At 36.4% G+C, this 24,788-nt stretch overlaps 1 protein-coding gene across 1 annotated transcript in view; it reads right to left on the bottom strand.

Annotated features, from left to right (window-relative positions):
- Nucleotides 1-23,929, bottom strand: part of RXFP1 (relaxin family peptide receptor 1) — a 47,197-nt gene extending 23,268 nt beyond the window's left edge. Inside the window, exons 1-2 of the mRNA XM_071556162.1 lie at nucleotides 23,748-23,929; nucleotides 6,303-6,458 (exon numbers count right to left, since the gene is read on the bottom strand). Coding sequence (XP_071412263.1) covers nucleotides 6,303-6,458; nucleotides 23,748-23,796 — 205 coding nt within the window. The 5' untranslated portion in view covers nucleotides 23,797-23,929. The remainder of the gene's footprint in view (nucleotides 1-6,302; nucleotides 6,459-23,747) is intronic.
- Nucleotides 23,930-24,788: the final 859 nt, after the last annotated feature.

Here is a 24,788-nt window from a genome sequence, read left to right as displayed (position 1 = left end):
AAGAGTAAATGGGTGGTTTTGAAAGAAGAAACTTGAAGTGAGGTAAGGTACTCTGCAATTTACTGGAAAGCTTCTTCCCAAGAACAGCTATTATATTCACATTACAACTAATTTACAATTCTAATGACCAAATCCTGATGATGATGCAGCAGAAGGTATGGAATATTAGAAACAATATTGCAACAAAGGTCTTAGAAGATCACACAGGAAAAAACAAATATTCGGTCTCTCAGTGGTTTAAAATTTAAGTATATTAAGAATTTTTTCAGCACTTTGAAATTAGCATGTTATGACTATAAAATGGTAACTGACTCAGTGTTGTTTCCAGAAAAGATAATTACATAGAAGTTGTTAGGCTGAGAACATTATGCTTTTATCACTGCATATAATAGTAGAATAATTTTATTCAGGGAAAGCTGGCCCTTATTTAGGACAAAAACTTGCTCACTCAGTCCTCCAAGTAGATGGCAAATCATAGAATTTAGAAAAAGAAAAAATCAAGTGTAAGTTTTAAAATTTAAATACTTGATTATGAGCAGATTAAAGAATTCTTTTTGTGTGTGTGTGTGTGTATTAAAGCTACTCAGAAAGTGGGTATTTTGAAAAAAAACTATGGATGATTTCTGGTAATGTTATTTTCTTCTGTTTAAACACATGGAGTACATCATGTTATGATTTAACTTTTCATATTTTTTCCCAATTTTTCATGTCAAAATTTGTTCATCTAAGCAAATATGCACCTTGAGATAATAAAAAATATGTAAGCTCAGTGAAAAGCTACATCAAAAATATTCTTGTTCTGTGATTTCTGTTTTCCTTCAGTCAAATGTTATTTTTATCTACTGTTGCTTTAATTTTGTTTTATCATTAAGCATCACTGTCAAAACAGAGATTCCCCAAACTCTTCTTTCCATGAACTGGTACTTGGGAATATGTACCTGACACTTTTAGTATGCCCTTGGATGTCAAAGAGTTTGCCTAGAGATTATTTAGACTACATTAACAGTAACATTGCAGCAGTAATGTCTTCAATGTAAGAAATGTTAATTTTCTCTCTCAGGACTAATTCCCATGTCAACACTGCCACAGTGTTACATGAGAAGAATTTGTGATTATGCCTAGTATTTATCCTTCCTACTCACATTTAAAAGAACAATGAAGCAAACAAATGTTCTAACCTCCCATCTATAAATGCCAAGCAGGTACACAACCAAATCTTACAGCTCTAAATAAATGGGAAAAAGCTCATCTTTGGAAAATTAGGCACAAGTCATCTTGTTTGAAATCAAATGTAGTCCCAAGTAGGACAAAATAGTATAAAACTTGCTATGCTTTGCCAGCTAGATCTCTAAACATCTTGGGCTAGCAGATACAAAAATACTTCCAGGTCAAACATGATATAAGCTAACCTGCTCCACAATGCCCTGAAATTGGTGCTTCAGCAAGGACGAGCATGGAGCAGAGCATTAGAGAAAAATTTACTGCCATACTCAAGTGTAAATAAATACCTCAAAACCATAAGCTTTATGACAATTTATGACATTTTAAATAAATTATTTTAACTTAAAATATTATTTTCATGACAGATTTATAGAGACAGCCACTTCTACTTGACAGAATATATTTTCAAGTTAAAAAGATAAGATTGTATTTTCCATTCACATTTGAGATTATCTAGTGATAGTTCAAGCAGATCCTCCCATCACTGAAGGAATGATAAATTGCTAGCTTTCCTCCTCTTATTGCAGTTTACTACATTGCCTCAAGCTCTTCCCCAGTAGGATATCACACACAGTATTTTATTGGTTTTGGAAACCAAACTAGGTAGCAAAGGCATGCGAGTCAATCTACTGTATATATATAGTTCACCCCTTTCCAGAAGTGGAAGAAAAGCCTAAGTTGAGCTGGCAAGCAGGATGTTCACACCCTGAGGTCAAGCAGTTTGAGACTTTGAGTCTGTTTCTAGATCTACCTATGATCCTAATTTGAAGTGATTTACCGTCTCTGGACCTTAGTTTTGTGTTTATTCTTTGGGCATGGAGAGGATGGTGAAAGTGAAAGAGGAAACAGAATTGGACACCACAAAGCCAATCTTTACGTGCCTGAGCTGAATATGAATGGTGATTGCAGCACATCTGAAAACACATCTCTTAATGAGGATTTGGTTTAGTTCGAAATATTTATAATCATGTTTTGCTGTTATCAGGCACACACAGTGCCTGAAACAGGATTAATACTGCAAATCATCTCAGAGATTACAACAAGAAATGTCTCTATAGAAATGGAGAATGAGACAAATTTCCCAAAGAAAAGAAGAAAGGGATCAAATTGCTACAAGATGTTTGGAGTGACATATTTTCTTGTTTCCAGAGGTCCCTATTATGTTGGTCTCTTTTGCACTGCTGCCTTTTTGTTTCAAGGGCATTCAGAGAGTTTTATAAAGTAACTTTCTTGGAAGATTTACATGTGCCTTTTATGCTTGTTACTTCTCTTCTTATTTCATTCACTGATGTTTCTTAAAACTGTTACTTCAGTATTTAGAGTTGCTGCTAATATTTTTATATTTTTGTTTGGTTTGGGTTTTTAAACAGCAGTAGTGTATTTTCAAAAGAGGTATGGTTTGTTCCTTTTCTTCTTCATTCGTATTATCTTTTCCACAACAGGAAGAACTACAGTCTGTGATATAACATAAGGAAAAATAAAGAAAAATATAACACTGTTTTTACTGTAGGCTTAAGACAGTGCTTTATCATTACTGAAGAAACTGTTTTATCTAGCTTTGTTTGAGATACATGCATTAAAAAACAAAAGTATTTCTGAATTCCTTTGAGTGTCTACATTGATTTTTTACTCCCACACTTGCTGGGGTGAATCTTGTAGATTTGCCACCTCCAACTTCTCATTCAAAGTGATGCAAAAGTGTCCAGAAATTTAAAAGTTGAGCTACTTATTAGAATACATTGTGGATGAGATTAAAATTTCCAAAGATACTGCATAAAACAATTACTACACTGGAATAATTTAATTTTTAATTTCTTCTTTGTAACCAGGAGCAATGACTTCCACTGAAATCTAGTTGTAAATTTAAAAAAATGGGCAGAAGGAGCCAGATATAACTGCTGGCAGAAGACAGGCATGCTTTTGTGGTCCTGGGAAAAAACGAAAGACAGATTGTTTCTTTGTCTCAGGAGCTACTCACTGAGGCTTCCCCTTTCTTGTATTTTAAGCAAGATGTATAGTCACAAAACAGAGTTGCCTCATAAAGATCCCCACTCTTACTACAGTGTAGAACCATTGCAGAAAATCTCATCAGGACATTCCACATTCTCAGGCAAGGAAGTGACTCCTCTTTTAACTGAACAAAGTTTGACTGCAATATCAATTTTTGAGAAAACATTTCTGCTGAATGTTACATTAATGTATTATACGTGGCGTGTGTTTCTAAACCAGAATAGGGCATCAAGGTATGAGAAAAACCTCACAATGACTTCATCTTCTGTAATTTAGATTTTCAGAAATCAAGGCTAATGCACTCTTGAATTACTATATGCAAAAGAGGATTCAGTATTGCAACTGAATTGTCTTGTATGTTCCTTCCTGCAGAAGAACTCTAAGGCATTACTAAGGACTTGATGAAGCTTGTTTTGTTTTGGTTTGGTTTGGGTATTTTTTGTTTCAGGGTTCAGTAATAAATCACTTTTTGCAGCACTGCCAATACATGATAGTCCTAATTGAATTTTTGAAACTTGTCATTGGTAATGCAAGAATATCTCAGTTCTGTATCAGTAATGCTACACATGAGATCTAAGGAACTATCTTTTATTAATGGACTCAATGATCTTAAAGTTGTTTTCCAGCCTAAATGATTCTGTGATTCTACATTGTCTTGTACTTCCCATTACAAAACTGTTTATATCCTAATTGCTATTATATCAAGCTGTATGCTTTCAGCAAGTCCTTGTACACTAGACCTTGTGGTGTTATACAGAAATGAAACATGGATAAACAACTGTTTGTGGACCTTGGACTTCTTAAACATAAGGAGGAATCACCATCAACAATATCTGCTCCTGTAGGTCAAGATGGTTATGGGAAAAGAAGAGAATGAGGCATTTTTGTTTAGGATTTTGATTACTGACAACAGAAAGTAGATTTATAGCACTGGCAAATGACAAAAAACTACAAAATGTTGCAGGTCCATTAGATGGGATTGGAATTAAAAGTGACTTTCATTTGGAGTAAGACACTGGAATTTGACAGGTATAGGAATAGGATATTTCACATAGTTATAAAATTCAACTTCACATCCAGTGAGAACAACTTTTTTCAAAACCTCATGGACTTTGCTGAGAGCGCTGGTGAAATTTTACCATATTTTGTTTGAAATTTCCTTCAGAATATTTCTTTCAGTATACATAGGTCGGAGGAGACCCGGGGTTTATACAGTGGCAAAAATACTACAAGAGATGGATAGACGAGGATGCCGAAGTCCAGGAACCCGGCTCCCTGAATATGGAAACTCTGCAAGAGATTTATAAGGACTTTAATAAGTTCACACCCTGTATTGATGTTTCCCCAGTTTGAATGTTATACACCCCAATATGTCTACCCTAGTCACTTTCCCTTAGTCGTTCCTTATCCAAGATTCCTCTTCCCACAAAACCCTCCGGGTCGCAGCCCCCTGTCCTGGCCCGACCCAGCCATGGGGGCGGTTGCCGGCAGGGCCACCCACGAGGCGCTGCTGGAGCCCGGGCGGGGGCTGTCCCTGCCTCAGAGTGCCGGAAGCCCTACGGTAGACTTTCCCCGCCCATCTCATTCTCCCATTAGTCCTTTTGCCGCTCCTCCCCTCCCTCCTTCCCTTCGTTTGCATGTACCCAATGAACTGTGTTACTCCGCCCCGTCTCCGCCCCTCTTCCCCACCTACATCTGGGGAATTCCCATGCTCTCCTCAAAAGCCAGAGCGCGGCTTTAAACTTGGCTTTTCCTCATGGACTCCTGGCAAGTGCAGACTTGTTACGTTTGGGGCGGTCGCCGGGCCGGGGGTGGAAGGGGCTGACCTCACTTCTAAGGGGCCTGATCCTAGGGGAGCCCTGCTTGCCACTTTCCTAGCCTTGCTCCTGGAAGCAGAATCCTTTCCATCATATCGGTGGGCCTTTTTCAATCCGCTGATATACATAGCTTGGAATTTTCACTTAATAGTTTAATTCTTCCCAGTCCTCCCACCCACAACTGATGGCAATGTGCATGGCTGGGATAGGCAAACAGTTCACCTGCTTGGCTCCAGAGATCTGGAGGCAGCATGTGAGGCAGGGCATCATGCATCTGGCTGTCCTTGATGTCTACAGGCAAACTACTAAGGAATAGGAAGCCTAGTTTGCCCATTTGCCATGGACCAGTAGCTCTTGAGAGTACGTCTGAAAATATCCAGGAGGTTAGTAAGATGACAATACCAGTAAATAAAATGCACTTGGGCTGATTTACTCTTTCTGTGGTCTGAGTTCACAACCAAATGGCTAAGGTCTCTTCTCAAAAAATATAAGGGTCCCTCTCCAAACTATCTCAGGTCTGTGTCACCTCTGAGCTGTGTCCAAACATTGTGCAAGAGACTTGACTCAGCACAGACTAAAGCTGTGCCAGAGCTATGCTCACAAATAAGCAGCATGGACAGGTAACTGCCCATGCAAAACCCATATGCTGGCCCTACCCAGTTTGCAGTAGAGGTAAAGCCTACAAGCCAAGTCAAGCTCACAGCTGCCATCCAGAAGGGCCAGAAGCGATAAGGATTATAACAGCATGCAGAAGTGACCTGACTATGTGTATTTCCTGAAATTTTTGCATTTTCAAAACCCAAAGCCTGCTGGTAGTGCAGCATGCACAGTACACTCACAGACGTGTTTCTCCCAAATATGGACATAAATGATTTCCGAAAAACCTTGTGAATTCTTCTAAATGATGTTTACCACATTAAGTCACGTTAAGCTTTACATAAACTCTGTTGGAGCACACATCTACCTCTCCTCAGAAGTCATCTCTGATAGATCACATACATCCATTTGTACACATCAAAATGACATGTTCAAAACAGGGGTAAAACAGGATAAACTGATACTGTATAAAAAAAAATGTGGTCCATTCTTCTTTCCTAGCAAATGGCTTCTTGGGTGGCTTTATTGGCTTTATTAGCTAAAGCAGACCTGCGAATCATGCAACTTCCCTATTCCTAACACTCTACAACCTTCTGTTTAGTGTGAGCACTGATTGGGTTTCAGTGCTAGACACAAAGAAAAGTCTCAACCACGTACCACAGTTTTCTTCATCGGCCTGATTCCCACAGTCATCCTCACCGTTACAGTGAAGTTGTTGGGGCAAACACTTCGTGATATTGCCACAGGGAAAGTAGCCAAGGGGGCATCTCACCCCAGCTCCAGAAACATGATCTTCCAAAGAGTCACAGATGGCTAAATGGGAAGAGAAAAAATATGCTTACTTTATGATATGTTTAAAGATATTTGATAATACACTTTTATAAATACTCATTTATATTTGAATGTGAGTATAAAGCAGCAAATACATATTAATTCATTGGACATGCAGTTACAAATAGCATATGAAATACTTGTTAAACTTGTCAAATAACTATTACATTGTTAGCTACTTAAAATTTCCTTTGATATAAAGCAAACAGGTAATTCCTCCCCATGCAACCTCATAATAAGATCAAAATGTTAATCATACAAGACAAATTACCTAAGGCCAATATTTTAAAGGATTGTTTCACTTTGTACTAGAAACTAATTTATGGTAGCAATATACCAGATAAACTATAAGTATCCTCCTACACGGCAGGGTGCTTAGAACTAGATGACCTTTAAAGACCCTTCCAACCCAAACCATTCTGTGATATTAATCTGTGCTTAAATTTTAGACCCAGATAGATAAGTCCCTTTGTACAAAGTCAGACATATGTTTTTGAATTAATTTTCTTTTTAAAGCAATTCCTAGATGTAAACTGGTCAAAGGTCAAAGAACAAGACAACTAAGATCAAACCTACAACACAGTTTTGCTGAAAAATGAGTAAGACAACATAAAGGTTCTGTTATGAATCCTTTGAAAGAGTTGTCAGTACGGTCCAAAAATGTGGAGATATTGCTCAGAATCTATCACTCTGGAGTTTAGATATATAGATCGTTGTTCTGCTAAGCCCATATCTTTTAGGAAGTAATTTCCCAGAACACAGAACTTAATTTAAGTAATGCTGAGAGAGAAAGGTAGAGCAATGCTGATGAGGGACAGCCAGGGCACCTGGAGGACTCTACCTGTCTCCTGTCCTTCAGCTCTCTCTACTGCAATTACCTACATTTGCAGGTGCACGATTCCTTACCAGTCCCACCAGTGCAACTGAGGGAAAGATTCTGCCACCACCACTTTTTCCAGGGTAAGCACAACTGATCTACTGCTTCTGCAATGGATTGCAGGGTGCCAACTCAGATTTCCTGTTGTACAAGACCAACTTCTTCCCAGGAACATACTATGGAGAGGGTTTTAAATTGTTCCAGAATGAAATTTGTTCAGTCCACATTTTGGAAATACTTTCAAAAAAGAATATTACTTTCTTATTATAGCTATCACTTGACTTAATGGATGCTATTACAAAAAAACCCCCTCAAACTCCAATACAAATTATATTTTAAATTCCATTGCTGTCTTAGAATTCTTGAAATACTCTAAACAAACTTTATTAACTGTGATGTGATGCTTGTTTAGATAGTAAAATACTACTTCTGATACGTGCAACTATTTTTCCAGGCTACTTTTGTAAGACAAAGTACAGTTTACACAATTTTCTCAGATTAACAAGGAATATGTGTTTTCACAACATCTCATTTTTTGCACTCATTTTCTCCTGGACTAAGGGAAATCACCTGAATTTGAAGCAAATAATTCAAATTCCAAAGAAGTCTCTTCTGGAAGAGTCTTCCAGTTAAGCCCTTGACAATGTTTATGACTATCAAAAATTTAAATGTAAGAGCAGTAGTTTGAGGAAACTGAGACAAATATTCTGTTATTTCCATCTGGACAGAATTATTTTTGCTGTCAGAAGAATCCTGCAAGAGAAGTAATATATTCAAGCTAACAGGCACCATATAATTTTGAAAAATTTATTTGCTTTTACCCACAATGGTATAACCTATGAAATTACTCAAAGAGCCTTAGTTTCTTATGCCTTTTATGTATAGCTACCAAAAATAAAGCTACATCCTAATACGAGGGTGAATTCACACTTGCAAATTGTTCACAAGCATCTCTGCTGTTCTGTTCTTGTATTTAGAACATTATGATTAACTTATTCCACTCAAAAAACAAGTAGCAAAAAACCGTTATGCAGGCATAGTGTTAAACAGGGTATGGGTAGTACTTAGTGTCTAAAGTTGCTTTCTGCCAACAGCTAAGAAGGTAACAGAGGCTTGTTTCAGTGAAGTTGTCTGTTAGAATTCAACTACTGAAATGTCTGGTAAGAGACACCAATGTGGAAAAATTAAGCATAAATGAAAACATCCCAAAATAATCACCAAGCAACATCTTAAATTTTTTCAAGCTTTTTACCCTGCACACTGGAGACATATTTAGACTGATCTCGACTTTGGGGCTTAAAGCGGCTGATCTCCATGCACTTTAAATTTCAAATGATCATTTATCTTCTCAAAGTACCATTCAATAGAATTTCATACCATTTCAAGAATTATTATTAATTAGTCAAATAGTAATAATTCCTGAACTAATTAATGGATTTGCTGTTGCATTTTAGAAATCTGTACTCTTCACTAAGAGTAAATCCCTCATGGTGCTCAATGTTTTGAATTCTCTGTATATTTATAGGCTTGATGATATCTCTTCTTAACCTCTGCATTACTCATTTTGTGCTATGTTGGATAACCCTGGCATGCAAATATCTGCCTGGGAAAGGAGGTACTAAGACATCAAAACTCAATTTCATCCTAGTTATAGAACCATTGAGAGTACTGGTCTTTGTCCACTTACTTGTTGACACTACTTTGTTTATGCAAAAAAAGACAGAAGTTTGGACTCTGCAGACTGCAGGAGATTTATGTGTGGAAAAGCATCAACTCTCTCAGGAAATATTTGGCAAAGCTGACAAAGGTAGACAGAAGATAAGATAGTAACATTAATTTTAAAATGCTAGATCATATTCAAACAATTATGTTTCAAGTTGGGAAAGTTAAAACAACCGTCTTTTATGTGAGGAAATGGATAAAGATAGCGATGCAACAACAGCAACTAAAACTTATGCTTATTATTTTGCAAATGCATACTTTACTCACATCAGAGTTTATCATGCCAAGATAATGATCTATCACTCTGTCTTTGTGATGCAGTATTAAAGGTTTTGATTTCTACATCTGATCGATTTTCCACTATCTAAAAAACTGAATCGCTCTTCTTGGGTCTTGCTTATATCTCAGGGTTTGCTTTTACAGATACTGCTAAGTAAAAAAGCCTCTTCCTTATACAATTCATACAGAAAATCATCTGTTTCCTTCCAGTGACATAGAAGTAATTGCACGTATTCCAGTGATTTTGTACAAGCAATTTTTTCTCATAGTGATTAGCATAAATATGAAAATATTTCAGTATTTCTTGAACAAATATAAATAGGTGAACCAGTATCAGTACAAACAGCAAAACCACAAACAAGTATCCTTCTGACAAGACATTTGTTGTCTCAATACAGAAAAATGTTCTGCCTGGTAGTCCACGTTCATGATTCTGCAAATCAAATATTTCAGACTGTCATGTACTTAGAGTCCCCTGCCATCCCCCAGTTCTTCTCAAAATTTCAAACAGAAAACACAAATTCCTGTTCCATGCCCTTTATACTTGTACACTCATGCTGCTTCAAGACATGTTGCTACAGCAGACACCTGTGGTGAAGAAGAAAGAGGATAACTTTCCCTACTAGCCTTTAAATACAATGCTAAGCTGACTGTGCTTTCTGTTGTTAAAGGATTAAGCAGGCGTTGGGCTGTCATCTAGTATAGATGGTAAGGCTCTTTCCTCTGTTGCATGGATGCAGAATGACTGGGGAAAGAACATGACATCCCCTCTTCAAACTCTCGTAAAATGAAATCAAAAGAAGGAATACATTTGGGAAAGCCAAGAACAAAATGTTCCCAGGAGAACATGGCTTTCCTTCCAACTTGATTGATTCATTAAGCTTGCTGGCTTAGTGCAGTCTTTGAAATGCAGAGTTTGGGTCACAAGTGCTGTTTGAGAAACCAAATAAAGGGACATGTGCACTCTAAGAATGTAGACTTAATGCAGTTCCTTGTAGCTTCCATAAAACAAGTGAGTATGACTCTGTAATGGGAACAGCACTAGATTGATTGGACAGAGTTATAAGCAATTAAACTCATCAAAAGAACATTACTTATTGCTTGGTACCTACTAGTTACACCAGTCTCAACTGTTCTGCTTACAGGTTCAAATAAAGGTATATCAGAGTATCGGGAAAATATTTTTGTCTTTTCAAGAATTTGATTTGCATGAAACCCATTGCTGTGAGTCCAAAATGACTCCTGAATTCCACCAACCAGATCAGCTAACATGTTTTTCTTTACTGTGAGTTAGCAGTTTAAAAGTGCTGGGAAAGAGGAAAACAAATTGTTTTTAAAAAGGGTCCTTAGATGCCAAGAACCTGAGAATGATTATGGTAATGAAGAATCCACCCATCCTTACTCTGATGGAAAGTTATTTTACCAGAAAAGACCAAGTTTTCAAAGACACTAATGCAAAAACGGTGGGAGTTTTCTCACCCTCCCATAACTTATTCTAGTTGCTGTACTTGCAGACACAATAGGAGATGGACTCAATCAAGAGAAGACCAATAATATTCTTCTGAAATGCTTGCTTTGAAACAAAATGTTTTCTTCAACTAAAAGAGTCAACCAAAGAAACATTGAAGTTGAAATTGATTTTGTCCGTCATTTTTGTGCCTGAATACTCCAAGATGATTAAAAAATATCTGCTTCTGCTGAAAGGTGTAAGGGCACATGTACTGGCTTTGAAAAACTTTTAGTGTAATATAGGGCAGACCTCATAGGCCTATAACCTTTATTTTCAAAGAAAAACGATCAGAATAAGGTTATAAGAGTTTTAGCTATGAATTCCTTCAGCTTAAAAGATGTTTAATTAACAATTAACAAAGAATAGTAGTGACAAGTGGTGAAACAACTTTGACCAGAAGCATTTGAATCAACAAATGCCAGAAAAAAAAAAAGAATATTTAAGATCTTACAGAGATCTTTTAAAGATGAATTTGCTGTCCAAATTTCACTACTACAAGAATATCTAGAAGTGAATGATACTTAGTTTTTTCTTACATTAATATTCCTGGGTTTGTTGAGAATATTCATTTTCTTCCCACAGAAAAAGGGATTTTTTTGATTAATTTATGACTGAGACAAGAATCAGGCTAGTCCATTGTATTTCAGGATGGAAAAAAGGATAATTTTTGCATGATTTTATTTAATTTACTACAACTTTATCAGTGAGAATGCAATTTTTCAGCATATAACTGTATAAAGGCTCTCCTAAATCTGAATCTTCTTTTAGGAAAATCTTTCTAGTGATTTTTGGGAATATGTAATAGGAATCTCATATTACTTAAATGTTAATAAAAATAATTTTTATACTGTACTTAAATAGCATATTGAAAAGATATTCTGGTTTCACACAAGAACAAAATGGAGTTTATACACTTAAGCTTTAGTGCTTTTAATGTACACACATCTGGAGTAACCCCTTGGGCAAAATTTGTAGACCAAAATAGACCTTGATCTTTTGGCAATAGATGCTTTAGCATTAATCCTTGAGGCAAAGCATCAGTGGCTTAGAAGATTTAAACATCTGTACAGGATCCTCAAAGAAATATAATTCAACTGTTATCATCACATTGCCTTTTCTGTGATTTGCTCCTCTGCTTTGGTAATTGTTCAGTCTACAGTGTTTTTTACATGTATATGTTGCTCACGAATTGTGTTTGTGATTTTAGATTTAGTGTGCAAGTGACACAGTGGCATTTATTCAGAATGTCAAAAGGTTGCAACAGATTCAACTAAAACACTAGCCATTTTTTTAATATTTAGTTGTTACTTTTGCAACTATTTTCAGTTTTATTGCATTGTATTTATTTTTAGTAGACCATATTAGATGTCATTCTAGGAATTGGCAGTAGTTGAACTACACACTTAAGTTTATGTTTACTTTCATTAAACACAATATAGTGCAAAGTATTTTAGCAAAGATGGTGCATATATTAGAACTGTTCCATGCCAATCCAGCAATTATTTTGGATTTTTATTTCATACAGTACCTTTATATCTTGCCGTGGGTCACACAATGCTTTCAGTTTAGAAGCATTTTCGAAAGCAGAAAATTTGTACTCTCTTTTTGAAAATATCATCTCCAAACTCATAACAACATCAATTATCAGTTATATAATAACACAGTTATCAGTTATGCCACAGATAATTCAGTCTAATTAATCCAGTTATAGTGCTGGAAGATCTTTCTTGTCTAGCTGCCAGATAAATCTACTCCAGGGCCAGAAACTCCCAGTAGGGTAACTCAGACCAGCCACATGGCACCTCGCCAGAGGATTTGGCTCCTATACCTTTTATTAATTTGTGGCTTTGGTCTGCTTGCACAAAACTCAGAATAAAAAGACACTGATGCACAGAAAGAGTTGAAAGAGATATTATTATCTGTAAAAGTCTTAATATGTAGCAAAATGAATTGTACCCAAAACCTTAAATTTTGTGGGGCATTCCCCGAGGATGAGGGTTCAGCACAATATCTAACAAAGACACAAATTAATTAACAGACCCAAACCTTTCTGTTGCTTCACTTCCCCTTTTCTTTCTCTCCCCAAATAAACGCAATTCAAATTATATGTAATAATTACTTCTGTTTAGAAATAAGTTCTGTCTCTGAATTCTGACATGATTTCTAATAGAAAATACCTCAAGCTAAGCTTTCTCTTGCCTGCTCCTGTGCTTTTTCACATCAGTGTAACTTCTCAATTTCACTTATTTCTTTTTCACAGTGGAACAACATGAAGTCTAAAGCTGGACACAGGAAACACTAGGGTTTTGCTCAGGTGGCATTAGATACTGAATAAAAACAAAAATGAAGGCACAAACATAAATGTGTAAAATACACTGTGCTCGTCAGCATCATCCCACCTAGAAGGACTAGAAAGGCAATGGGTACCTATCAAAATCAAGGAACACTCCTCTCCCAGGAGCTGATTCTTTCTCATAACGATTAAGGAGTTTATTAGGGCTGGTTCTGAGTCCTGAAGACAAAAGAAATTTGTTTCCAATAATAATTTTTTCCCTCCTTTGACACCACATCTATAGGAGTTATTAAGAAAAAAATCTGATGCTTCACACCTGGAATTGCATTTTCTAAAGTTTTGCAACCCTAGGAAAAAAATTTTCTTGTATTACAGTATTTGACATGTATCCTACATTTATTTTCCTATCTCATAAACTGCTCAGTAGCAAGGTAATGAAGGGTTTATTTTTTTTTAAATATGAAGAATCCAATAATAAAAAATTTACTTTAGCTGAAAAGATTAAAGATAGATGTTTATCAATAAATTTGTGTCCCTCAAGCAACAATTGCTCACCTTATCTGGATAACCAGCATTCTGAATTTAAATACATAATGAGAGTAGGTAGAAATTACTGTAAAGAAGTTCATTTCAGACTTCCTGCATTCAACAAGTTAACCCAGTCAGCCATGTGTAAAGTAAGCAAAAGTGAAGCACTCATTTGTGACAAGTAAATTATTTAAATTAACAAACAACAGACATTTGCAATATGTCTCTTAAGTTTCCATAAATAAAAGGAAGGTTTAAGTGACTGCATGACACAATATCATATACAGGAAAAGAGTCTGTGTACATTCATGCATGGAAGTAAAGAGAAATTCAGGAGATGAGACAGAAAGTACTTGTAGCAAAGCCTTAAGAGAAAGCTGCAATGAAAAACAGAATGAAATTAGAAAGGCAATGAACAGGGAAATCACTTGCTGATATTCAAATTGTAGAATGTTCTAAGAATACAGTGTTTGCAATGGAGCAGAATAGCAAATGTGACTATCATTAACTTCTCCTCTTAGCAGAAACCAACCTATAAGAACATAACCCTTTGCCTAACTTATCTTGGGACAAAAAGGGCAAACCTGGCTTCTTTTTTTCCTGTCTACACATTCCTGCCCCCAAAACCCCCACAAGTTATGGCTAAATTAGGCAATATATGTATCCTCTTGTGATGGGGAAAAAAATCCCACAAAACCCAAATTACCTGGTAGACTAAATATTTTGCAATGGTGATGATAGAAAAATAGGTGTGAGAACAGCCAGCCCAGACAAAGGATGAGGAAAAGAACTTGATGTGTGGCAGTGGGAGATTCTATTTTCTCTTTCTCCATCTTCTGCCACTATGTAGTCTCTTATTTTTCTACAGAGGCACTTCAACTAAGCAAGCTGCACATCAGCCACAATTTCAGATGCCACAATACTTTTCCTCTTCTCCCAAGTAACACAATCATAAATACATCTTTAAAAAATAATTTCAGGCATGCTTTTTCTAAGACTCCAGAGAAAAATGGAAAAGGTGTTTTGGAAGACCTATGCAAAATATTTGAAATATGAAACATAATCAATTTTTTTCATTTCCTTTTTCCTTCATTCATTGTGACTTTAATAAAGACTAAAGGATTGTAATGATAGTTCTTACAACGGAACTAAGCCAGCACGGCTTTAAGTGAACTCTGAAGCATACTTAATTTTAATTTTGTAACAACAAAAATATATTATTTCTTGGTGACCCTGAGACAGGATTATCTGATACATTTTATTTATTGACATATTTTTGTTACTAAGAATAATTTATAACTATTAAGAATTTAAATTTAATATAGAACTACAAGTTCAGATTTGGGAAGTGGCGGTGCCCTATAAATCTATGAGATTCTATTCTCCTGAAGTATTACAAAATATGGAACACTTTGTTGTTCTGTTTTGAAGTAAAAGAATTTAAAAGCATTTTAGAGAATTTGTTCTCTAAGAGCTCACAGAACTATTTTGTGAAAAATCAATTTGCAGACTATGCTTAAATAAATACATTATTATTGGATTCTGACTCATTAACATTGCATTAAATTTGAAAATAACAAGTTTTCCTATCTCTGCTGTATTTTACTAAGACTACACATAACTCACCACTGTAAGTTGTGACGCTTCACTTAAAGTGCATAAAACAGAAATTATCTCAAGTTAATAGGTTTTTTTTTACTTAAAATGAATAATAGCCGGTCAGATCACAGAACCATGGAATTGTTTAGGTTAGAAAAAACTCTCTATGCTCACTGGGTCCAGCTGTTTGGACTCCATGGCCAGAGACATCTGTTTTGTGTCTTCATTTGCAGGTTATATAAAAATGTGCATGCAAATTAAGAGTAATAGATTTTAGATATTTATTTATGCACATAAAGAAATGTTGCCTTAGCAGCACATATATGTAAGTTATTTGGATACCTCAGCTAAGTCAGAAAAGATAACAAGAAACAACATTGAGAAATGTTTCTCCATTTTAGGTGCAGTTTGACTAAACAATACGTCTGCATGGATTAGTGATGGATTCCACCTCCACATAGTCTATAGTTCCTGCTCGTCTTCCCTTCAACCCCACTTCAGTCAAACCAGGCAATGATGGTGCCTCGTCCTGACACTGAGTGTTTTCTCATTGTCAATACAAGTGGGACGATGCTCTGTGAGACACAGCTGCAGTCAGAGTATTGTGATCTGTCGGTAGCAAAGCACACAAGGCTGGGAGGAGGACAGGTTTGCTCCAATAGGGATGGGCTGTGTCACTTTGGTCCTGTCACACCTTTCTCTCAGTCCCTGTTCACATCACATCTGAATTACCAACTCAGACAGAGGGTTTTTCCAGGCAAGACTTGCAGAAGAGCAACTAAGAAAATACAGGCCTGGTCTCTTCAGGAGTCATAAGAGGTTGTTATGATAACCACACCATGATGTGAAGAGGGGACTAAGAGGAAGCATTAGAAGACAGTTTTGACCAAGGCTTTAAAAGCATCATAGCTAAATGTTTTGACAAATCAAATCACACACAATGGGTTGTGAGAAGGCATTTATGCTCTAAAGATAAGGTGTCAGTGTTGATGGTTTTTTTAAACTATAAAGTTCTTTATTTGATCTATACAATTACCTATAGTTTACTCAGTGAAAGTATATTAAAGATTCTTAGCTCCAATTCTTTCCTAGATAAAATGTACAGGATGTCACGAGATATATCCAGAGAGTAAATCTTAAAACTTCACATCTAAAATGGAGAATTTTTGCTATGATACCTTATTTCAATAAGAGTATTTTGTGTTATCAGACATGACAGTTTAGCCACATTTTTTTAAATAGCTTGAATATGATAACTTTATCACAATAATATATATGTAACATAGGAGATCATATCCCAGTACTTAAAACAGTGTAAATAATTTAAGATTCTCCAAAGCTGCACATCTATAAAACCGAGAACATTCCTCTGAGTAAGAAATCAATATAGTTAAATGATGACGTGAAAGCAGTGAATATTTAAATGGAAGATTTAAAAAGAAAAAGTGAAAATAAAACAAATGATAAAAGAAACAAAAAATGCATAGGAAGATATGCTTTAGAATTAATCTATATTTATTTTAAAATGATTTTCCAAGACATATTACAAAAAAGAAAGACCTCATCTGACAAAAGGTCTTAAGAGTGTAGAAAAGCCAACCACTCAATACCCATTTTTTAAATGTATTTGGGAATGTAGAAAGTGGCTGTACTGTTTCTGCATGGTGCTGAAAATCCATCCTGAAGATAAAGCAGCATTTATAAACAAATGTATGTTCAAATCAGCCATAGGGGGAACTTGAAAGGAATTAATTGAGAAACACTTTGAAACTGATTCTTTTATACAATGGATTTTGAATATGAAGAAAATACAAAAATAATTAGACATTTGCAGTGCTATTTGAATACTAGAAAATAATTAATTTTTGAAAACCAGTGTCTGTAATTTCTAGGTAAGACAACATAACACTTAATTCATGTGTTTTGACATGGAACTGAAGTTCAGAAAATGACATTTTATGGTGGAGGAGTCTTCTTGAATTAAATTTCTAAAAATGCAGATGATCTTTTTCAACTGTATTACTTTTAAGTTCTTCAGACTAATCAACTCATTTGACATATGATCACATGGCTTTTCAATTCATTAATGTAGTTCCTTTCTTCCCCATAGACACAAAGTTTGCCTTTAACTATATTGTGGGTAGAATCTAAGTTTCATTAAGGGATGCTGTTCTTAGTAGCAGATTCCAGAGAAGAGCTGGACTATTACTCTCACTTTTTCAATATTTTTTTTTCTTAATTGCAACTGGAAAACAAAATAAATGTGAAAAAAAGTAACTTAAAAAATACCACCACTACCACCCTGCTTCCAAGCACTATCCTTTTCTTTCTACATTGAGCACAATATTGAGCATCAGGTCTGTGATGGGAAAAGGTCTCTTCTCTCAGGTGAAGCCAGTGCTTTCAGTTTTGCTGCCAAACAGAGGAGAAAGAAGCAATGTTTGCCTGCTTTGACAGACCCATCCACATCTTTGAGTCCCAGTCGCTGTACAGCCATTGCCATTCCTACTGCCACGGTGACACTTATGCTCCCCTGGAGGAAATGATTACTTGACTGAGAGCAAACATTCTGACCAAATAAAGCCTCAGGATTGACACAGAGCACACAGGTGGAACAGAGTGACCTATGCTGTATGGGACTGTGTGATTTAACATCCGTTCAGGATAACCCCTGCTAAGTGATCTCATGCGCACAAGTCTTGCAGGATCAGTGTAATTGCTGCTGGGCTCTCCCTCCCCACTGCCTGCCCATCCTTCTCCCTTGACATGAGGTCAGTTTGTGTTCCCAGGGTTGCATCTCCCCATCAGTTCACAGCTAGTGGCTCCAGAGACTCATCCAAACCCATTTTCCCCCTCAGTCTTTCTTCCTGGTGCATGTATCTTGCCCTGTCACACAAGTCAACCGCACGCTGGGGTCTCCCATGAGCATTGTGAGAGACACAGCACGTAGTGAGCGTAATATTGTGCCTTGCTTCTTTCCTTATACAAAGGTACTTCTTTATGTGCAACATAAGTTACTAGCAACGTATATTCAAACAGTGAATTCGCACTCAAGATAGTTAAATTTCCTACATTTCTGAAAAGACACCTTCATATAGTACACTAAAGGCATGTTATCTATGCTTTGATTAGTCTTCTAGTGAATTACTGCTGCTTAGTCTACAGTCTAACCACTTACAAACTGCAATATTAAATTCCTGATTAATTCAGTCATACAGCTACAATAATTAGACTTCCCCTTCATGGATTGTTTAGATTACAGTTTAGAAAATGATATTATTGCTCTGATGGGTAGCTGAGACATTAACATATGTATGGCAAGTGTTTCTGCTAATTTTAGGTTTCTACTTTCAGAATCGGCTTCACAGACTACTTAAAGCACAGTTTTTACAGATGTCAGTGACAGCCATGCAGTGAACACTGCCACATCAGGATGATCAAGCCAAAAACCCTAGAAAATCTGCCATGTAATTATTATCCATTTATAAGCATTTAGAGCATTGCTCTCTGAGGCAAGAAACAGGAACAGAGATCAGTTTTGCACAGCTGAGTTCAGTTGCCTTAATCAAATGGCCATAAATTTGTAACCCCCCAGCCTCATTCACATTTTATCTTAAACTACAGCAAATGAAGAAGGGGTCACACAGGCAGCATAATTCACCATAAGTTTCTGATTCATCTTTTGAATGCAGGACACAAAGCACGAGTTTTTATGGAGCTATAGCAAGATGAAAATGCAGTATGGATACATGGGATAAATTAAGTTTGTGCCCTTCACCTCAATTCCTAAGCACTGAGATTACAAAATTAATAATGTTCTTTGACATAGGTAACATCTCAGACTATTAAAAGAGGAAATCAGTTTTCCTGCAACATTTTATAACATGACACCCTGCTGCATCACTAGTTCAGATCCTTTAGCTTTCCAGACCTTCAGTTTTTGAGAGGGTAGAGTGATCTGCTGGCCCTAATTACCTGCCTTTGAGCAGAGGCGTTACACAGGAGACGACATTTTGAAAGGAGATAGAAGTCACAGGAAAATCTTGAGCTTCCTTCTAGCTTTGTAACACAGTGCTAACCCTAATAAGCACAACTCCTTTTCCTGCTCACTCTCATCTTTTCCTTGCCCCAGCTGCTTCACTCACTTCCATCCTTTCTTGCCTAGTCACTACTTGCTTCCAATCATCACATCCCCTTCTGTCCATATAGGGTTCTAATTCTGATCTCACCATCCTCTGACTTTATTCTTTAGGTGATCACTCCTCTCACTCAGAACTCCTTGTCCTTCTCCTTTAATTAATTCATTGTTCTCTGCTGGCTCCCTCTCACACATCCCTTTCAGTCTCTACCCTCCCAGACTAATAGGCTTTCTGATTTCCATTTTCCCTTTCTAAGTAGCATTAGCCTTTTCCCCTCATCTCTGTTCTATTGTCCCATCTACCTGTCCCTTTGATGCCTCTTTCATTCTCCTTATTCAGTCCTTCCCAATACATTTTCACCTCCTCTGTCTTTCAGACACAAACGATATTACTTCCTGATCCTCTCAGCTTCCTGCACCTCCCCACCTGGAGCCATTTCAAAGTCTGATTTGATGGCTTCAAAGTCTAGGATGCTTGGCACTAACAGAAAACCCTTGCTGAGATGACTGGCAGCAGTTCCTCTGATGAGTGTCACATTGGTCTCTAGCATCCAGTAACATCTATTAGAAAAGGTTATTTTTTACTTTACTGCAACTGGGCTTGAAAAACCTCACCAGCTCTAGTGGGATGGCCTGCCAGAGGGATATCTCTCACACACAGTGATTTTGTAGACAAATTGCTTAAAAATCCATATTTGTTTGAGGAAAGACATTGCTTAATACAAGGTTCTCTGAATCGTTCAACATAGGCAAAGTACCAATTCCTCACATTCTGAAAAAATGAAATTATTTTTGTAAAGTTTCGCTTGTCTTCCAAGGTGAAAAAGACCCACATTGCAGATAGAATTTCAGAGCAAATGGTTCAAGTCTGGTAGAGTTGCTATAAATAATCAAGACAGGTTTCCAACTTGGGTAGCCCCTGGTGCTGTTAACAGAGAGGTGAAAACACGCTTGCCCAAGCAGCCCTTTCAAAACTTCAGTTTAACATTATGCAGACTTGTCACTACCCTCTAACTGACATTGGAGTAAATTTTCCTCAGTAAATCTAGTCTTCATACCTGATTTTCTGTAAAAATACTAATTTTTGTGGTACACTATATATATAGCTAGTCAAATTAATGCCCCAGTTGAGTGAAAGAAATAACAAAATACTATTATTACACAATGGTTATTTGAGCTTGTGAAAAGGCTGAAGTAACTCAACTTTCCTATTTATAAATCTGGAAGGGACCTTAAAATATGTTACAAACTATGTAAACAGGAGCACTTTCCTGCACAATCATAAACTTGCACTTTTCCAAACTATTCAGAATGGTCTCTTTCCCACATTTGACAGAAAGCATTTGGTATAAAAGATCTTGGCCTTGAAAACAGCTGCCACCTTCACAAAGCACCAGAAGGACTAACAAGATTCACATGGTTTTGAGAAAGTTTTCCTTGGCATTTTTAAGTGAAGCTAAGGGAAGGAAAAATAATATGAGAGGGACAACAGAAAGAAGCTAAGGGAACTGCAGGTGCAAGCAGAGGGAGGATTGGAAAACAACAGGAAGACGTACAGATCAGAAAGGGTTAAATAAGTAAGAGTTGTAGATTGCTTTTCACAAGGATCCTGCCTCCCTTTTTAAACTCACTTCGAATACTTTTACATACTAATATTCTTCTGTTTTGCTTAATGATTGATACATGAATTGTTTGAGATTCTGTCACTTAGCCAAAGCCCAGAAGGATAAAATAGCTTTTGTCCCCAGAAAGCTAATCAAAGAAACACTAAAGGCACAACCGTGCACCGCAGTTGTTGCAGTAATTACAGATGATTATTTTACTAAGAGAAGGTGCAGCAGCAGGCAGTGCAATGCAGCCACACACCTGAAGTGAGCTGCTACCTTTGTAAGGGGAGTGAGCCACACATGTTCGTCCTTGCTGCTTATTCAGACCTGCCAGTTTCACATCTAGAGTCTGAAATTTACTTTTCCCCATGTTATAATCAAGGGCTGTTGTGCTGACAAAAACACATGGTATAGCTGTTGCTTTGTTTTCAAAGAAACCCTCTACCTGGAATACTATATTCCACATGGGAAGGTAGTCAGGTTAGTACCAGTGTACAAAAAGCTTGATTGCTTGGATTAGCTTGATTATTTGGATTTTTGAAGGAAAAGTTTTCATATTAAAAAAAAAGATGTACAGAAGACTCTAAAGGAAGAAAGTAAAATTAAAAAAGAAAGCTATTAAAGGTATTTTGGGTAATACTTCAGCTGTTGAATGGAAAACTAAAGACACAGATTGAACGGGTATGGATAGGTCAGGCAAGAGTAGTTTTGCATGATATGTATTCCCTATTTTACCTTTTAAAGAATTAGGAGGACTGTGATGTTGCAGAAATAAAACAAACAATCAAACAAAAAAAACCCACCCAAAAAAATCCAACACAAAAAACTCCACAACAAAATTCACCTGAACTTCTGGCAGTCCACAAAAAGCAAAACCAATTTCTAAGGTCAGCTACAGTTACTTGAGGAATGTTTAATATCAGCTAGCATAAAGGTTTGAGCAAAGCTTATGACTATTGAGCAGATGGAATTAGTCAGCTAGTAGATGTGGTTACAATTCACATTGCCAGCTAAAACTCCAAAGGCAGTGAAGATATGAACTGTGCACTGAGTAAGTTGAGAAGTGGCACTAAAGAGGAACTAATTGTGGCGCAAAACAGAGCACAGGTGGCAAAGACTCCAGGTATGTCTGTGCGTTAATCTGTGAGTTCACCACTCCTCTAACAAATCTAGATGTATAAGTAACTTAATAATCTTGTAAGTATTATAATATACTGTATTTGATTTTGTTGAAAAACAAACACCTAAAAAGGTAATAGCCATCAAAACTAGTAGGTCTGTAGTCTTTCACACTCCTCATCTGCTATCCTATTTTGCAATGTGCTTTCATATATTTCAATAGATTTTATAAATTCCATAGAAGAGATGAATTTAACAGCAGAAATTATAAATCCAACGATTTGTACATCTTGTATGAATGTTTCTAGGTTTTAGTGTTTTAACACAGAAAATAGTAATGTGAAAGGCTTAGTTTTTTGAAATAATTTAGCTTTTATTTTGAACAACTTAAAGTACTACCATTAAATATTGGATTATTGCCCATGGACAAAACACATACATATGAAAGAAGACCTTGCTCATAGGCTTGATGAGATCTCATTACCATCACCTTCTTAATTCCAAATACACTGATTTCTCATGCATGCAGCTCACATATCATGTTTTCCTTCAAAACATAAAAACTGCTTAGAGTTTTTCCAATGATTTAACTAAGTTTTACAACCATAAAAATCACTGTATGTGGAGCTGTATTTCCCAAACTCCTAGTATGGGCAATATGCCTTATAAATCTTAAATTAAGCAGCATCATATGCACATGAACCGTAAAAGCTTTAATTTAAAAACAGGAGAGAGAAAAGATGTTGTTCAATACAGAAGAATGTGGCAGAATTCAACCTTATGCCTCTTTTATTTTAACAAAATGGTTGATATTTTAAAAAGTAGCTATTTTAATCCAATTAATAAAACTGCTTTAGTATTGACACTGTGCAAGAGAAAGCAAATTATAATATACTAATTATGACTAAAGGAAATGATAATGTTTCATTAGAAACATTCAATGTATAGATCATTATCAGCAGCTTCACAGGGACAGCATTATCAAGTCAAAAGCAGCACTTAGAAACAGGGTACTCAAATGAAATGAGGAAAAACATTACTAAAGTAAGCAGAATGTCCTGTTTAACTCCCACCACACTGAAGTGATTTGCATCTGAAGGAAAACTGAAAATTTAATTGTCTCCATTTTGCATGCTATACTGCCTATCACGCTGAAAATTCCTATTACCTAAACACAATCTGCCCTTTGAGAGCTATCAATTCAAGTGACACTTGCACAGTATCACCCCAAACTGCTGAACTGAGTCTAAAATGTGGACTTCATGGTAACTGAGATGAGGCAGTTCTATATGTATCTTCATTGAATATTTACAGCAAGAATTTATGCAATATTTATACTGTTTCCTATTTTTTAATTTCAACTCGTAACAATTACCATTTACTCTCAAGGCATTAAGTACAGAAATATCTGATCCCAACATGCAGCTAATAATCGTGTGATATTTCATTACACTTAGATTGTATTGAAAAAAAATGCCATGAAATGTAAAATAACACTGAATTGTTTCGTTGTTTTTTTTTTTTTTAATCTACTACTAAAGTTTATCAGCTATCTGCTTTGTAATGCCCAAAACAAGAAAGAAAGTCAGGTACACTTACCCTTAGTACCAATAAACAAGAACATATAGAAGCAACATTTGGATGGCATATCTGTCCTTCAGCAATTCAATGAATAAAGTCAATGAATGTTGTCCCTCAAATTTCACACCAGCCAGAGTGCTGCTTGTATGGTTTGCTTCTGACAGCCTTCAGCAGAGTAGGCAGCGAGCTCCCTTCTCTCCCCTGCCTTCCTCCCCTAATCTCCTTTGCACGAGGTCTCCCTCTCTCCCCCCTCTCTGGCACACACGCACAGGAAAATTTCCAGGATCACGTTGGCTCCTCAGGCTCTCCCTTTACAGGATGGGTCTGCTCTGCAGCAGGCAAAGGCTGTGCTGTGTGCATGGACACGGCTCTGCCCTGAGGAAAGCTGCTGCTGCATAAAACACAGTCAAGTCCCAAGAACTGTCATAAATAAGCCAATTTTTTTCCTTCATTCTTTTTTTTTATCCTGAAGTTGCAATGCTGCAAGATGTCTGAGAAGTACAGATTTATTTAGTCAAATCTGTTTGAAACCAAATATTTGCTATAGTTTAGATAAAAACTGGAGGTTTTTCAAATAAGGGGAAGTGAAATTTATAAATACAGTCCCTTTGTAGCAATCAGTCACTCATGGAAATACAGAAAAATGCACAATGGAATTTATTACCAAGACCAGTATGTCACTATTTTTTCACATTAAACCACTCTTCATGACTAATGCTAAGGAAAATTATCTGGAAGAGCAAACAGGATGGTTAAGAAACATATTCTTTATCAGAAAAAGTTTTTTTTCCACAGATTTTATTTGAATACTTTGAGACATTCCTTTCTGGCCTTTGATTTTACTGTCACCATCACATACACAGTCACATGGCTAAAATCTTTTTTATGATGTGACAACTAACAGCAGCATAGCAAACTATATATCAAAACAAGTTGGTGAGTAGAGATGAACTCGAGAGGAGAGGATAAATTTTATGTGACCTCAAAGAGTTTCAGAGTTATTTATTTCTTAAGAAACAGCTTCAATAGCTTGCCAGGATGACAATGGTCCAGGAGCAG

This window comes from Pithys albifrons, chromosome 5 (assembly GCF_047495875.1).
Source record: "Pithys albifrons albifrons isolate INPA30051 chromosome 5, PitAlb_v1, whole genome shotgun sequence".
In the NCBI taxonomy this organism is placed as follows: domain Eukaryota; kingdom Metazoa; phylum Chordata; class Aves; order Passeriformes; family Thamnophilidae; genus Pithys; species Pithys albifrons.
The sequence above is the reverse complement of the archived record's forward strand: the minus strand, read 5'-3'. Positions and strand labels throughout refer to the sequence as shown.